Source organism: Chlorocebus sabaeus, chromosome 20 (assembly GCF_047675955.1).
Source record: "Chlorocebus sabaeus isolate Y175 chromosome 20, mChlSab1.0.hap1, whole genome shotgun sequence".
Taxonomy (NCBI): domain Eukaryota; kingdom Metazoa; phylum Chordata; class Mammalia; order Primates; family Cercopithecidae; genus Chlorocebus; species Chlorocebus sabaeus.
Genome location: NC_132923.1, coordinates 8188259 through 8203353, shown reverse-complemented (window position 1 = coordinate 8203353; position 15095 = coordinate 8188259). Strand labels below are relative to the sequence as shown.

The following is a 15095-nucleotide window of genomic DNA, read 5'->3' as shown; positions in this document are numbered from 1 at the left end:
CCTCACCGCAGGGCTTTGGCACACTACCGTTCAGGTACTCATGCTGTTTGGGTGAGTCAGGGAAGCTGGGAACTCCAGCTGAGGCATGCGGCCCCGCCCCACAGCCACACCAGCAGAGACGTGTGGGAGGCTGGGAAGGAAAGTTCCCAGCAGCAAGTGGGTTGGACCAGGGGGGGGTCAGTGATAGAGGCGTCAGTGGATTGGCCACGTCACGTAAAGTTGACCTTGTTGCCCGAGAGGGAGGGCAAAAGAGGAAGGCTTGGTGAATCCTGGCAATGTCTGTTATTTGGAGAAAAGGCTTCGGCAGCAAACTCCAGAAAAAAACTTCCCAAACCCTTGGACAACTGAGGTTCTGATGTGAAGTTCTGGATGGAAAGCGTGCTGAAGTCTGGTTGAACTAGCAAGCTTTTGTTTGGAGGTCCACCGCCGAAGGCGCACAGGCCTGTGGGAACACGACCGTTGAGACCGGGGGGGTCTAGATGATCCAAGAGGCAGGCAGAGTGTGAGGAGTGGCAGGTATCGGGGACACACCCGCGGAGTCCTAGGAAGGGGACCGACCGTGACATGGAGGAGGTCTGGACCTAGGCACTGGGCTGTCACTCGGAGGGGAGGTGCGCGAGTTCCGGTTCGGCGTCGGAGGGAGGGTGGGGCTTCGGCGCAGTTTCCGGAGGGACGGCCCGAGCGCGCGGGGCGGGGCTCCAGCGCCGCAGGTCCGGGCTGCAGTAGGTCCCGGCCACCGCAGGCACGCGGCGGGCGCTGGGCACGGGATCCGACTCTGGTCGTGATGGAGGCGGGCGGCTTTCTGGACTCGCTCATCTACGGAGCATGCGTGGTCTTCACCCTTGGCATGTTCTCCGCCGGCCTGTGAGAGAGCGGCCGGCTGGGTTGGGGAGGACTAGGAAGTCAGGAAAGGAGAGAGGGGGCAGAGACGTAGCCGCAGCACCTGGCTCGTCCGGAACCGTGATCAAAATGGGATCGGGTTGAGGGGACCGGGGTACAAGGGCGAGGCTGGTCACTAGGCCTGAGGGAGAAGGCAAGATAGCTGGGGGCGGGGGGTGGTCTGCAGTGGTCCGGAAAGGGTGACAGGCATTGGACATCCGCCTCAAGCACTCTGCTTCTCCCTTCCCACCCCCACCCCTCCCTTCGGGGCCCCATTACAGCTCGGACCTCAGGCATATGCGAATGACCCGGAGTGTGGACAACGTCCAGTTCCTGCCCTTTCTCACCACTGAAGTCAAGTGAGGGGGCGACGGCTGCGGCGGTGGGAAGGGCTATCAGAGGGAGGTGGGGGCGGGGCAGGAGGAGCAAGAGTGAAAGAGGCTTGGCCGGACACAGTGGCTCCCGCCTGTAATCCCAGCACTTTGGGAGGCCGAGACGGGCGGATCGCGAGGTCAGGAGATTGAGACCATCCTGGCTAACACGGTGAAACCCCGTCTCTATTAAAAATACAAAAAATTAGCCGGGCGTGGTGGCGGGCGCCTTTAGTCCCAGCTACTTGGGAGGCTGAGGCAGGAGAAATGGCATGAAACCGGGAGGCAGAGCTTGCAGTGAGCCGAGATCGCGCCACTGCACTCCAGCCTGGGTGACGGAGCAAGACTCCGTCTCAAAAAAAAAAAAAAAAAAAAAAAGAGTAAAAGAGGCCCTTTGGGTCCTCCTCTCACACTGAACCCTTTGAGCCATGTCCCTCCCCTCCACCCTGCAGCAATCTGGGCTGGCTGAGTTATGGGGCCTTGAAGGGAGACGGGATCCTCATCGTCGTCAACACAGTGGGTGCTGCGCTTCAGACCCTGTATATCTTGGCATATCTGCATTACTGCCCTCGGAAGGTAGAGGCCCTCCCTTGGACCCACCTCTCTGCTGCACGCCCTGCCTCGCTGGCAGGGCAAACACTACTTCCTAGAAGACTGTAACAGCTGGCACTGCCACCCTTTCCAGGAAGGCCCCTTCAGCCTTGCAGGTCCCCTTCCTCTATGAAGTCAGCCTTCTGAGATTAACACATTTCCCCCATTTAGGCAAGGCTGGTAGCTCTGCCTAGCCTGAGATGCCTATGCTGCCTGCCCTGGGCTTCTGCCAACAAGCTAAGGGGAAAGGGGTTTTGTCTCCGACAAAACCCGTGGGTGAGAACAAGATGATTAGCTCTGCTTCCCTGCTCAATCACACAAGCATTTATTAAGCTCCTACTGTGTGTGCTAAGCACACAGAAAAAAACACATCTTTCCCTCCCCTAGAAGTCTCCATTGTTGTGGGTGGATAAGACTTTCCTATCAAGTTGTTGGTGGGAAAGAAGCTGTGACAGTGCAGTGCTGAAGGCCTAGACAGTTTGGCTTCCCCACTGGAGCATGGGAGAAGGCAGGATGAATTAACTCTAGCAGGGAGGTCGGAGAGCATGTCTGGAAGTAAGGCTACTCTCTCCCCTGCAGCGTGTTGTGCTCCTACAGACTGCAACCCTGCTAGGGGTCCTTCTCCTGGGTTATGGCTACTTTTGGCTCCTGGTACCCAACCCTGAGGCCCGGCTTCAGCAGCTGGGCCTCTTCTGCAGTGTCTTCACCATCAGCATGTACCTCTCACCATTGGCTGACTTGGTGAGTGGGGATGTCCAATGAGGTAGGAGAGATAAGTCAGGCTCTCATAGCCACATACTATGGCTTACAGTCCCGAGGAAGGGGAGATTCAAACCCTGGAAGGAGACAAGGCAGTAGAGGTGGGTGAGTGGGAGGCAGGAAAGGTTGGGTGACAGATCAGGGAGGGTGCCTGACCTTTTTCTTGAGGAAATTCTTAGGCAAGTGAAGCTTTACAATGTGCTTGAGCCAAGAGAGTCTTTTATTCTTTCCCACAGGCTAAGGTCATTCAGACTAAATCAACCCAATGTCTCTCCTACCCACTCACCATTGCTACCGTTCTCACCTCTGCCTCCTGGTGCCTCTATGGGTTTCGACTCAGAGATCCCTACATCATGGTAAGCACAACAGGGATGGGGTGACAGGGGTGCAAGGTAGAAAACTGGCTCCTCTCCTCATAGCAGTTCTTGTGATTTTAGGTGTCCAACTTTCCAGGAATCGTCACCAGCTTTATCCGCTTCTGGCTTTTCTGGAAGTACCCACAGGAGCAAGACGGGAACTATTGGTTCCTGCAAACCTGAGGCTGCTCACCTGACCACTGGGCACCTTAGTGCCAACCTGAACCAAAGAGACCTCCTTGTTTCAGCTGGGCCTCCTGTCCAGCTTCCCAGGTGCAGTGGGTTGTGGGAACAAGAGATGACTTTGAGGATAAAGGGACCAAAGAAAGAGCTTTACTTAGATGATTGGTTGGGGCCTAAGAGATGAAATCACTTTTATTTTTTAGAGATTTTTTTTTTTTTTTAATTTTGGAGGTTGGGGTGCTATATTTAGAATATGCCTTAAAAGGCCGGGCGTGGTGGCTCACACCTATAATCCCAGCACTTTGGGAGGCCAAGGTGGGTGGATCACCTGTGGTCAGGAGTTCGAGACCAACCTGACCAACATGGTGAAACCCCATCTCTACTAAAAATACAAAATTAGCTGGGCATGGTGGCACATGCCTGTAATCCCAGCTACTTAGGAGGCTGAGGCAGGAGAATTGCTTGAACCAGGGAGGTGGAGGTTGCAGTGAGCCAAGATCGTGCCATTCTGATATGAATATGCCTTATATGCCGATATGAATATGCCTTAAAATAAAAGTGTTCCCCACCCCTGTCCATGATGGTTCATTCTCTACTCATGATTCTAAACCTGTCTGGTTTGGTGAAGGGTAAATCCACAGTTATTCTCAGGTTGGTAGGGTAGGCCCAGAAAAGGTATCTCAAAGAACCAAAAGGCTGGAAAGACCCAGAAAGGCCTTAAAAAGAACAAAACTTGGATGTTATGAAGAATGGAAGTTAGGCTTCAAGAAAGTACTTCTGGCCGGGTAAGGTGGCTTATGTCTGTAATTACAGCACTTTGGGAGGCCCAGGCAGGAGGATCACTTGAGCCCAGGAGTTTGAGAACAGCCTGAGCAACACAGCGAGACCCTGTCACTACAAAAAATTAAACATTAGCCTGGCAGCGTGGTGGCACATGCCTGTAGTCCCAACTACTCTGGAGGCTGAGGTGGGAGGATCGTTTGAGCCCGGGAGGGTGAGGCAGCAGTGAGCCATGATTGCACCACTATATTCCAGCCCGGGCAAAAGAGTGAGACCCTGTCTCAAAAAAAAAAAAAGAAAAAAAAGTACGCCGGGCGGCGCGGTGGCTCACGCATGTAATCGCAGCACTTTGGGAGGCTGAGGTGGGCGGATCACGAGGTCAGGAGATCGAGACCATCCTGGCTAACACGGTGAAACCCCGTCTCTACTAAAAATACAAAAAATTAGCCAGGCGAGGTGGCGGGCGCCTGTAGTCTCAGCTACTCAGGAGGCTGAGGCAGGAGAATGGCGTGAACCCGGGAGGCGGAGCTTGCAGTGAGCCGAGATCGCCCCACTGCACTCCAGCCCGGGCGACAGAGTGAGACTCTGTCTCAGAAAAAAATAATAATAATAATAATAAGTACTTCCTATAGGGCTGAAAGGACCAAGAAAGTGAAATGTCATTTCCATCCTGAGAGATCTTGAGAAGGCGTCTTTGCCTCCTTGGGAGCAAAAATGGGAACACCAGCAAGATGCAAAATATAGGCTGAGATGGCCTCAGGAAGGTGGTTCTTTCACATTCACTTCTCGACAGTTAGTACATTGAATCCCCAACACCCATTTTCCATACTCAAACTAAACGAAGTTAGAAAATACTGGCTCTTTAATGGGGCATGGGAGGAAGGGCTGTCCGGACAAGAATGGGGTCAGGCTGTCAGAAGCGCAGCCCCCTGCGGGCTAAGTCGGCTCGGGCCTCCTGTATCTGGCTCTGCAGCTCGCGTGCGGCGTCCTCGCAGTCATGAAAAGTGGCCACACGATAGCCCACAGTGGCCAGGGCATAGCAGCCGGCGGACACCAGCAAGTAGGCGGGCAGTGGCCACAGGACTTCCTGGCAGGACAAGGGCAGCTCCAGGCCCAAGGCTCCCGTGGTCAGGGCCGCCCAGGTGGAGCCCAGGATCGCCAGTCCCCAAAGCCACTGCGCTAATTTCGTCATGGTCACTGCGAGAAAAGAAAACAATGCTCCCCTGAGGAGCAGAAAGGAAAAGCGGACCAAACTCAACCGAAGCCCGCCCAGGGAGAGAGCATTTAAACCAGTCGTAGCCAGAGGGGAATCGCCGATCCCAGCGGTCCGAACTTGAGTGCCCACAAAAGGTGGAAGGGTCCCTTCCACCTTGCTACCCCCTCTATATTTGAGACCCACTCCCCATCTCTCGCCCTCTCCGTTCAGCTTTCAACCTACACTTACCTCTGCCCCACGTCTCCCCTTCCCCGCGCGGCCCGGATATTCGCGTCCGGAAGTCCTCCCTGGCTCACGCTCCGCTTCCGCGCGGCCTTCTGGGAGTTGTAGTTCACATGGCGTTCCTTGGCGTACTCTTGGCCACCGCCTCAGTCTAGGCGGGGTCCAGCGGGCTGCGCTCCGCAAACCCGGAGCAGGCTGGGTCTGGAGAGGCCTGGGCGCTGCTTCCCCACCTTGGGCTACGCTCCAGGCTGGCTTGGATCTTGAGGACATCCTTAAATGTTGCAACAAGATGGGAATATAATACTGTTCCCCTTAAACTCAATTCTCCAGAGCTGAAATCCATTCCTTCATTCACTGGTTCATTCATTCGAACATGTCTGTCTTTTCTTTCTTTCCGTTCTTGACAGGGTCTCTCTAGACTGTCTAGGCTGGACAGAACTTTTTTTTTTTTTTTTTTTTTTTTTGAGACGAAGTCTCGCTCTGTCGCCCATGCTGGAGTACGGTGGCGCGATCTCAGCTCACTGCAACCTCTGTCTCCCAAGCAGCTGGGATTACAGGCGCATGCCACCAAGCCCGGCTAATTTTTGTATTTTTAGTAGAGACGAGTATTTCACTATGTTGGCCAGGTTGGTCTCAAACTCCTGACCTCAAGTGATCTGCCCACCTCAGCCTCCCAAAGTGCTGGGATTACAGGCATGAGCCACCGCGCCCAGCCAGAACATTTACTGATTACCATGATAGACTTTGGAGACACAGAGATATCAGGAGACTAGACCCCTCTTTGGATGGAGGGGGAAAGCAGGAGTCAGGGAAACAGTTGCATTGACAACTAACCATGAAGGCTTGAGATTATTGTTAGAACAGAGGTAGTTATATTTTTACAAGGACAACAACGAATATAACTTGGAGCCAGAGGAAGAAGGGCTCCAGAAGGCTGTGTTAAAAAAAAAGAAAAGAAAAGAAAAGAAAGATCGGAAGAATTACGTGAGGTGGTGAAGGCACTGAAAGAAGGAGTATAATTCTTTCGAACATTTTTGGGGATGAATTTATTATACAGAGAAAGAGAAAGAGAGAGAGAGAACCAAGTAAGAGAAAAGGTTAGGCAATTATCAACTTCAGAGGAAACAAAGAGTTATAAAAGAAAGGAAAGACAATTGATAAAAGCCTGTCTTATAAAGACCACATCCGTAGTTTGACAGTTAGGTTTATTAACTTGCTGCAACAGAGAGAACACACTAGAGGAACTGTGGGGCAATTCATTAAAAAGGAAGAAATACGGTCATTACAGGTGATATGGTTTGACTGCGTCCCCACCCAAATTTCAAGTTGATAAGTATCTCCCAGAATTCCCACTTGTTGTGGGAGGGACCCAAAGGGAGATAATTGAATCATGGGGGCCACTCTTTTTTTTTTTTTTGAGGCAGAGTCTCACTCTGTCGCCCAGGCTGGAGTGCAGTGGCGCGATCTCCGATTACTGCAACCTCCGCCTCCCGGGTTCACGCCATTCTCCTGCCTCAGCCTCCAGAGTAGCTGGGACTACAGGCGCCCACCACCGCGCCCGGCTAATTTTTTCTATTGTTAGTAGAGACGAGGTTTCACCATGTTAGCCAGGATGGTCTCGATCTCCTGACCTCGTGATCCGCCTGCCTCGGCCTCCCAAAGTGCTGGAATTACAGGCGTGAGCCACCGCGCCCGGCCAATGGGGGCCACTCTTTCACGCGCTATTTTCATGATAGTGAATAAGTCTCACAAGATCTGATGAGTTTATCGGGGTTTCTGCTTTTGCTTCTTCCTCATTTTTCTCTTGCTGCCACCATGTAAGAAGTGCCTTTTGCCCCCTGCCATGATTCTGAGACCTCCCCAGCCATGTGGAACTGTAAGTCCAATTAAACCTCTTTTTGTTTGCAGTTTCAGGTATGTGTTTATCAGTAATGTGAAAATGAACTAATACAACAGGATACTGGAAATGCTTGACTTTAAAATTTATATTTTAAAATTTATTTACTTATTCATTTAGAGTTGAAGTCTCACTATGTTGCCCAGGCTGGGCTCAAACTCCTGGACTCAAGTGATCCTCCTGCCTCAGCCTCCCGAGTAGCTGATACTATAGACTAGCTAGAAGTTAAATGAAGCACTGTTTTCATAGGTTCGAGGTAAGCATAACTTTAAGTGAAGGGGTCAAGAAGAAGTCCAAGCTGAGGGACCACTTGGAAATTACAAAGTTAAGATAAATGTAGAATATAGTGTCCAAAAACCCACTATCTAGACTGGGCACAGTGGCTCATGCCTGTAATCCCAACACTTTGGGAGGCCAAAGTAATCCACATGGCTCAGAACTTCTAGCAAGAGTAGGATGTTCCATTCGCACTGACTGATTTCAGACAGCAAAGTTTGTGACTATGATTTTAGAAAATGAAGTTTCTCAGCCTTATGTCTTTGATGTTAATTAACAAAAGCAGTTTTTACAGATTCACAGTCTTAGCACAAACACAAATGGCTCAGCTGTGAAGAAAATTTTCACAGCCGTAACAATGTAAACACTAAGTATTGATTTAACTAAAAATTGGAGCCGGGCACAGTGGAGTTGTGATCCCAGAACTTTGGGAGGCCTAGGCGGGAGGGTTGTTGAAGAAATGTAGAGGTAAGTACCAGAAGAAGTAGCGTAGAAACTGGAGCATGGTTGTATATGTAGGTTGTATATGTAAGGGTTAGAGAAGAGGAGCAGGGGATGGTTATTTTTCATTAAAAGCCTTGTAGAGTTACAACTCTTTTTTTTTTTTTCTATTCTTTTTCTTTTTTTGAGACAAGGTCTTGCTCTGTTGCCCAGGGTGGTGAGCAATGGTGCGAACACGGTTTACTGCAGCCTCGACCTCCTGGACTCAAGCTATCCTCCCACCTCAGACTCTGGAGCAGCAAGGACTACAGAAGTGGGCCACCACACCCAGCTACTCTGTGTGTGTGTGTGTGTGTGTGTGTGTGTACGTAGACGGGATCTCCCTATGTTGCCCAGGCTGGTCTCAAAATCCTGGGCTCAAGCAATTCACCTCAGCCCCCACAAAGTGCTGCTATTACAGTCGTGAGCCACCGCGTCCACTGAAGTTACAGCTTTCAGAATTTGTTTAGCGGGTTTTCCGGTTTTCACTTGAAAATGCCCCGCCACCCCCCAAAAATTTGTTGAACTAGTTGGCGTTTAAAACTATACACATTCCTTTGTTAAAGTAAAAATTAAAATAAATAAACACTTTTTTTTTTTTTTTTTTGCGACAGAGTCTTGTCCTGTGGCCCAGCCTGGAGTACAGTGGCGTGATCTCGGCTCACTGCAACCTCTGCCTCCCAGGTTCAAGCGATTAGCCTGCCTCAGCGTCTAGAGTAGCTGGGACTACAGACACACACCACCACACCCAGCAAATGTTTGTATTTTTATTAGAGACGGGGTTTCACCATGTTGGTCAGGCTGGTATTGAACTCCTGAGCTTGTTGTCTTCACACCTTGGACTCCCAAAGTGCTGGGATTACAGGCGTGAGCCACCATGCCCAGCCCAAACTTTTTTTTTTTTTTTTTTTTGAGCCAGAGTTTCGCTCTTGTTGCCCAGGCTGGAGTGCAAATGACATGGTCTTGGCTCACTGCAACCTCCACCTCCTGGGTTCAAGCAATTCTCCTGCCTCAGCCCCCCGAGTAGCTGGGATTACAGGCTCCCGCCACCATGCCTGGCTAATTTTTGTGTTTTTAGCAGAAACGGGGTTTCACCATGTTGGCCAGGCTGGTCTCAATCTCCTGACCTCAGGTAATTCGCCCCCTTGGTCTCCCAAAGTGCTGGGATTACAGGAGTGAGCCACCGCCCCTGGCCAAAAACATTTTTTAAAACCTGCTATACGACTTCAACGCCCTAGCTGCATCTCCATTTCTACCCCAAATCTTTCTGGTTTCTCAGTCAAGGACTCACTGGTCACAATGACTTTCAAATATTGGCACACTATAGGGGCTGGACACCAGCACTGCAGATGCAGATCCTGGAAGTCCATTTTATTCACACACAGTAGACTTGGCCCTGAAAGACTGCCACTCCCCAGAACATTTTAGGGGCTTACACCACCACATATAAGGATAGATAATACATTATAAATTTTTTTGGTTTGGGTTTTTTTTTTTTTTTTTTTTTTTGAAACAGAGCAGAGCCTCGCTCTGTCACCCAGACTGGAGTGCAGTGGTACAATCTCGGCTCACTGCAACCTCTGCCTCCCGAGTTCAAGCGATTCTCCTGCCTCAGCTTTTTGAGTAGCTGGGATTATAGGCACCTGCCACCATGCCTGGCTAATTTTTGTATTTTCAGTAGAGACGGGGTTTCACCACGCTGGCCAGGCTGGTCTGAAACTCCTGACCTCAGGCGATTCGCCCGCCTCAGCCTCCCAAAGTGCTGGGATTACAGGCATGAGCCACCGCGCCCAGCTAAACGAAGTAGCCACTTTTCTATTCCCATCTATGAATGAGGAAACCACGACACAGAAAGGGCAAAAGGTAAGTAACTAGCTCAAGGTTGTGCAGATGGTAAACAGCAAAGCTGTTCCATTGGACCCAAAACTATATTCTTAGCACTTTCATTCTACTGTGTTGCTGCTACAGGAATGGGCAGGTAGGGTTTATCACAACAGCTGACATTCACTATGTGTCAGCTCTATGTCACTATGATTCCTATGTGTCAGGCACTGTGATGAGTGCTTTATGTGCATTATCTCAGTCAATCTTCACAGCAACCATACGAAATAAGTACTACTGGCCGGGCGCAGTGGCTCACACCTGTAATCCCAGCACTTTGGGAGGCTGAGGCATGTGGATCACTTGAGGTCAGGAGTTGGAGACCAGCCTGGCCGACATGGTAAAACCAGGTCTCCACCGAAAATACAAAATTAGCCAGGTGTGATAGCAGACGCCTATAATCCCAGCTACTCAGGAGGCTGAGGCAGGAGAATTGCTTAAACCTGGGAGATGGAGGTTGCAGTTGCAGTGAGCCAAGATCATGCCGTTGGACTCCAGTCTGAGCAAGAGAGTGAGACTCCATCTCAAAAAAAAAAAAAAAAGAAAGAAAGAAAGAGAAATAGGTACTACTATCTCCATTTCACAAATGAGGACACTGAGGCACAACCCAGCCGATCTTCCTCCAGAGCCTGCATACTTTACCACTGCAGTCTAGCGCCTCGTTCCCTAGATTGATGGAACAGAATAAAACGAGAAAATAGATTAGGCATATATACCAATGTAGCATATGATAGAGGCACCATCTCGAGTGAGTGAGGAAAGATGGATTGTTTGAAAAGCATTTGCAACTAGCTTACCATTTGAAAAGAAATTAAGGTAGATTTGAATCTCACATCTTATACCAAAACAAACACCCAGAGGATTAAAACAATTTTTTTTTTTTTTTTTGAGACAGAGTCTCACTCTGTCGCCATGCTGGAGTGCAGTGGTGTGACCTTGGCTCACTGCAACCTCCGACTCCCTGGTTCAAGCGATTCTCCTGTCTCAGCCTCCTGAGTAGCTGGGACTACAGGCACACACCACCACGCCCAGCTAATTTTTGTATTTTTAGTAGAGACAGGGTTTCACCATGTTGGCCAGGATGGTCTCGATCTCCTGACCTTGTGATGGCCCACCTTGGCCTCCCAAAGTGCTAGGATTATAGGTGTGAGCCACCGTGCCCAATCCAAAACAATTTTAATGTAAAAAGTGAAACTCTAAATATGCTGCAAGCAAATGTGGTACATGTTTCTCTAATGCTCAGCTCAAGTATCATGTCTCCCAGGCAGCCTTCCTGCGCCTTGATTCTGTCCTGCAGGGTTGGCCCCCATCTCCCTCGTCTGTGCTCTCATCAACTCTCTTTTATAGATGGCAATAACCATATTGAGCCGCACGGATTTTGTTTCTCTGCCTATCCTGCCCCCAGGACCATTGTATCCCCAAGATCAAGCACAGTGTGGGAAATGTAGCCGGGTTTCCATAAATGTAAGATGAGTGAGCGCGAGAGAGAAGGACAGTTTGGCATTAGATGGTCTCCAGAAAAACTGACCTAGCTTTCCTGGTCCCAGGAAATACAACTACCCCAGAGAACCCAGTCTGCCAGACACAGGGTGTTTGGCCTTGAATAGCACTGGACAAAAGACAGAATATTCTTACAGTCCAACTCCTTTCTCTTCAATCTCTGTGCAAATCATTACCATTCCACTACTACCTCAGGATGAAGTACATGTGATTACAATAGGATATGAGAGGCAGAGCAGCTTGGGAGTTTAAAATTGGGGTTTTGGGGAACATGTCATCAGGACCTCCTGAGGCTGTGTCATGGTAAAAAATAATAATAATAAATTTTTTTTAATTGGGGCTTTTGCTGGGCATGTTGGCTCATACCTGTAATCCCAGCATTTTGGGAGGACAAGGCAGGAGGATCACGTGAGGCCAAGAGTTTGAGACCAGACTGGACAACATAGTGAGACCTGGTCTCTATACAAAAATATATTAAAAATGGACAGGCACGGTAGCTCACACCTATAATCCCAGCACTTTGGGGCTGAGGCAGGCGGATCACCAGGTCAGGAGTTCGAGACCAGCCTGGCCAACATGGTGAAATGCCATCTCTACTAAAAATGCAAAAGTTAGCCGGGAGTGGTGGTGCACACCTGTAATCCCAGCTACTGAGGAGGCTGAGGCAGGAGAATCGTTTGAACCCGGGAGGCAGAGGTTGCAGTGAGCCAAGATCATGCCACTGCACTCCAGCCTGGGCAACAGAGCAAGACTCTGTCTCAAAATAAATAAATGTTATATATATATGTATATGTGTGTGTGTATATATGTGTGTGTGTATGTGTATATATATGTGTGTGTGTGTGTATATATGTGTGTGTGTGTATATATATGTGTGTGTGTATGTGTGTATATATATATATATGTAAATATTTTAGCTGGGCATAGTAGAGCACGCCTATAATTCTAGCTACTCCAGAAACTGAGGCAGGAGGATTGCTTGAGCCCAGTGAAGCAATTTGGGAGACAAATTCCTAATCTAAGAGCCTCTGTACTGAAGATAAAAGGATATGCAAAGTTAAACAGAACACAGAGAAGGAGAGGACTATCTGGAGGGAAGGCTTCTAAGAGGCCCAGAAGCCTGAGTTGATACTGGAAAGATGAGTAAGAGTTGTTTAGGTGAGGGGTGGGGGCATGTAAGGCCAAGGGAACAGCTTGAATGCGAGGCCTGAAAGTTCGTGGTGGGCAATCTTTTGTGGCTGTGTCTGAGACAAAGAATGTTTCATGGGGGGAGTGGCAGGGATGAGGTTGGAAAAGCTGGCCAGGGTCAAGTGATTAAAGACCCCTTAAAAGTATTTGTGGGCTGGGCAAGGTGGCCCACGCCTGTAACCCCAGCACTTTGGGAGGCTGAGGCAGGCAGATCACTTGTGTTCAGAAGCTCAAGACTAGCCTGGCCAACATGGCAAAACCCCCTCTCTACTGAAAATACAAAAATTAGCTGGGCACAGTGGCATGCACCTGTAATCACAGCTACTTGGGAGACTGAGGCGGGAGAATCGCTTGAACCCAGGAAGCGGAGGTCGCAGTGAGCTGAGGTTGCACCACTCCATTCCAGTCTGGGTGACAGAGCAAGACTCTGTCTCAAATAAATAAAAGTATTTGTGTTGGGCACTTCACCTGTAAAGATACACATAGGACTGAAAATAAAGGGAAAAGATATTCCATGCCAATGGAAAGTAAAGCAGAGCAGGAGTAGCTATACTTATATCTGACAAAGTAAATTTCAAGACAAAAACTGTAAGAAGAGACAAAGAAGCTCATTATGTAATGATAAAGGGCTCAATTCAGCAAGGGGTTATGATAATCATAAATATATATGCAGCCAACAGTGGAGCATCCATATATATAAAGCAAATATTATTAGAGTTAAAGAATAGAAGAAGAAGAGAGAAGAATGACCCCCCGGACCGACCAAAGCCTGCGCACCCAGCGCCTACGTCCCGCCGCTGTTGCCACCACCATGCCCAAGGGAAAGGCTGAAGGGGATCCTAAAGGAGATAAAACCAACGTGAAGGACAAACCACAGAGAAGATCCACGAGGTTGTCTGCTAAACCTGCTCCTCCAAAGCCAGAGCCCAAGCCTAAAAAGAGCCCTGCAAAGAATGGAGAGAAGGTACCCCAAGAGAAAAAGGGAAAAGCTGATGCTGGCAAGGAGGAGAATAACTCTGCAGAAAATGGAGATGCCAAAACAGACCAGGAACAGAAAGCTGAAGGTGCTGGAGATGCCAGGGGAAGTGTGTGCATTTTTTATAACTGTGTACTTCTGGTTCACGCCTCCTGGGTTCACGCCATTCTCCTGCCTCAGCCTCCCAAGTAGCTCGGACTACAGGCACACACCACCACGCCCAGCAAATCTCTGTATTTTTATTAGAGACGGGGTTTCACCATGTTGCTCAGGCTGGTCTCAAACTCCTGAGTTTGTTATCCTCCCACCTCGGCCTTCCAAAGTGTTGGGATTACAGGCATGAGCCACTGGGCTCGGCCCAGATTTTTTTTTTAAGCTATGTTGTTAGCACACAGAACACTTCATTGTCGTTTTTGGGAGAAGGAGCAAATGTCACTAATAGAATCTCTGAAGCTGGATTGATGTGGGGAAATCATCTTTTCCTTCTAGTTCTGAGAGACTTCCTCTTGGCTCCCAGGAGGAGGGATTCGCTGACTTTGACACACATGGCCACCTTGGCACAAAAGCCTTGTGGGAGGGAAAAACAAATTTGTTTTTATGTCCTCTTCTCCCTTTCCATCTTTCAGCATAGATTTAACTCCCTTAAGCCCAGACATCTGTTGAGACCTGACCTCCAATCATTGGTTACTAGTGTGTCAGGCAATGTGGACTTTCCAGTGATGTCACTGAGATGGCACCTGTCAAAACGGCAGTGGTGCCGGGTGCGGTGGCTCATGCCTGTAATCCCAACATTCTGGGAGGCTGAGGCGGGCAGATCACCTGAGGTCAAGAGTTCAAGACCAGCCTGGCCAATATGGTGAAACCCCTTCTCTACTAAAAATACAAAAAATTAGCTGGGTGTGGTGGTGGATGCCTGTAATCCCAGCTACTTGGGAGACTGAGGCAGGAGAATCTCTTGAACCTGGGAGACGAAGGTTGCAGTGAGCCGAGATTGTGCCACTGCACTCCAGCCTGGGCATGACAGAGCAAGACTGTGTCTCAAAAAAAAAAAAAAAAAAAAAGTAGTGGTTCTATTTCTAGATTGTGGATCTTCAGATAAGTTCTGCCATTTTTATTTCACTTCCTGAAAGTCAGGGTTGGCTTGTGAAAAGTTGTTAAACAACATGCTAAATATGAAATGTCAACCCTCACTCTAAACTTTCCCTGTTCAGAGCATCAGATGAAGACTTCATTGGGTTTTATAGTGGCTTCCTGAGTTTGGTAGTCCATTGAAGAAGGGAATTTGAAAGTTGTTGTATAGTGTTAACGATTGTCTGCCCACGTCCTGCCTGAAACACCATGACGGTTTATGCAAAGTATCTTTAATAAAGCTGGATACAGTTTGGCTTGGGAAAAAAAAAAAAAAGAATAAACAGCTGGAGACTTCAACACCTGACTTTCAGCATTGGACAGACATCCCAGAGAGAAAATCAACAAAGAAACATCGGACTTAATCTGCACTACAGAACAAATGGACCTAGTAGATATTTACAGAACATTT

General features: G+C 49.0%; 2 protein-coding genes, 1 non-coding gene and 1 pseudogene across 7 annotated transcripts; 3 read left to right on the top strand and 1 right to left on the bottom strand.

Moving 5' to 3' along the window:
* The first annotated feature begins 231 nt into the window (after positions 1 to 231).
* Positions 232 to 3715, top strand: SLC50A1 (solute carrier family 50 member 1). 5 transcript variants are annotated; one of them, XM_007976896.3, is made up of 6 exons: positions 232 to 573; positions 1161 to 1238; positions 1703 to 1826; positions 2421 to 2582; positions 2837 to 2956; positions 3038 to 3715. In XM_007976896.3, exons 2-6 carry the CDS (start codon positions 1177 to 1179, stop codon positions 3137 to 3139), a joined length of 570 nt encoding a protein of 189 aa, XP_007975087.1. In that variant the 5' UTR covers positions 232 to 573; positions 1161 to 1176; the 3' UTR covers positions 3140 to 3715. The 5 variants fall into 5 exon arrangements, with proteins under 5 accessions (XP_007975087.1, XP_037853762.1, XP_007975086.1 ...); XM_037997834.2 differs by having other exon boundaries at positions 232 to 611; XM_007976894.3 differs by lacking the exon at positions 232 to 573 and adding an exon at positions 663 to 864.
* A 1048-nt stretch (positions 3716 to 4763) lies between these two features.
* Positions 4764 to 5452, bottom strand: DPM3 (dolichyl-phosphate mannosyltransferase subunit 3, regulatory). The gene is made up of 2 exons (XM_007976893.3): positions 5364 to 5452; positions 4764 to 5116 (listed from the first exon to the last, which is right to left on the bottom strand). Exon 2 carries the CDS (start codon positions 5109 to 5111, stop codon positions 4833 to 4835), a length of 279 nt encoding a protein of 92 aa, XP_007975084.2. The 5' UTR covers positions 5112 to 5116; positions 5364 to 5452; the 3' UTR covers positions 4764 to 4832.
* A 2999-nt stretch (positions 5453 to 8451) lies between these two features.
* On the top strand, positions 8452 to 8513 carry LOC119624598 (U7 small nuclear RNA). The gene has a single exon (XR_005240755.1). It is a non-coding gene; the product is annotated as a U7 small nuclear RNA (small nuclear RNA).
* A 4877-nt stretch (positions 8514 to 13390) lies between these two features.
* On the top strand, positions 13391 to 13923 carry LOC103223893 (non-histone chromosomal protein HMG-17 pseudogene; annotated as a pseudogene).
* The last annotated feature ends 1172 nt before the right edge of the window (positions 13924 to 15095 follow it).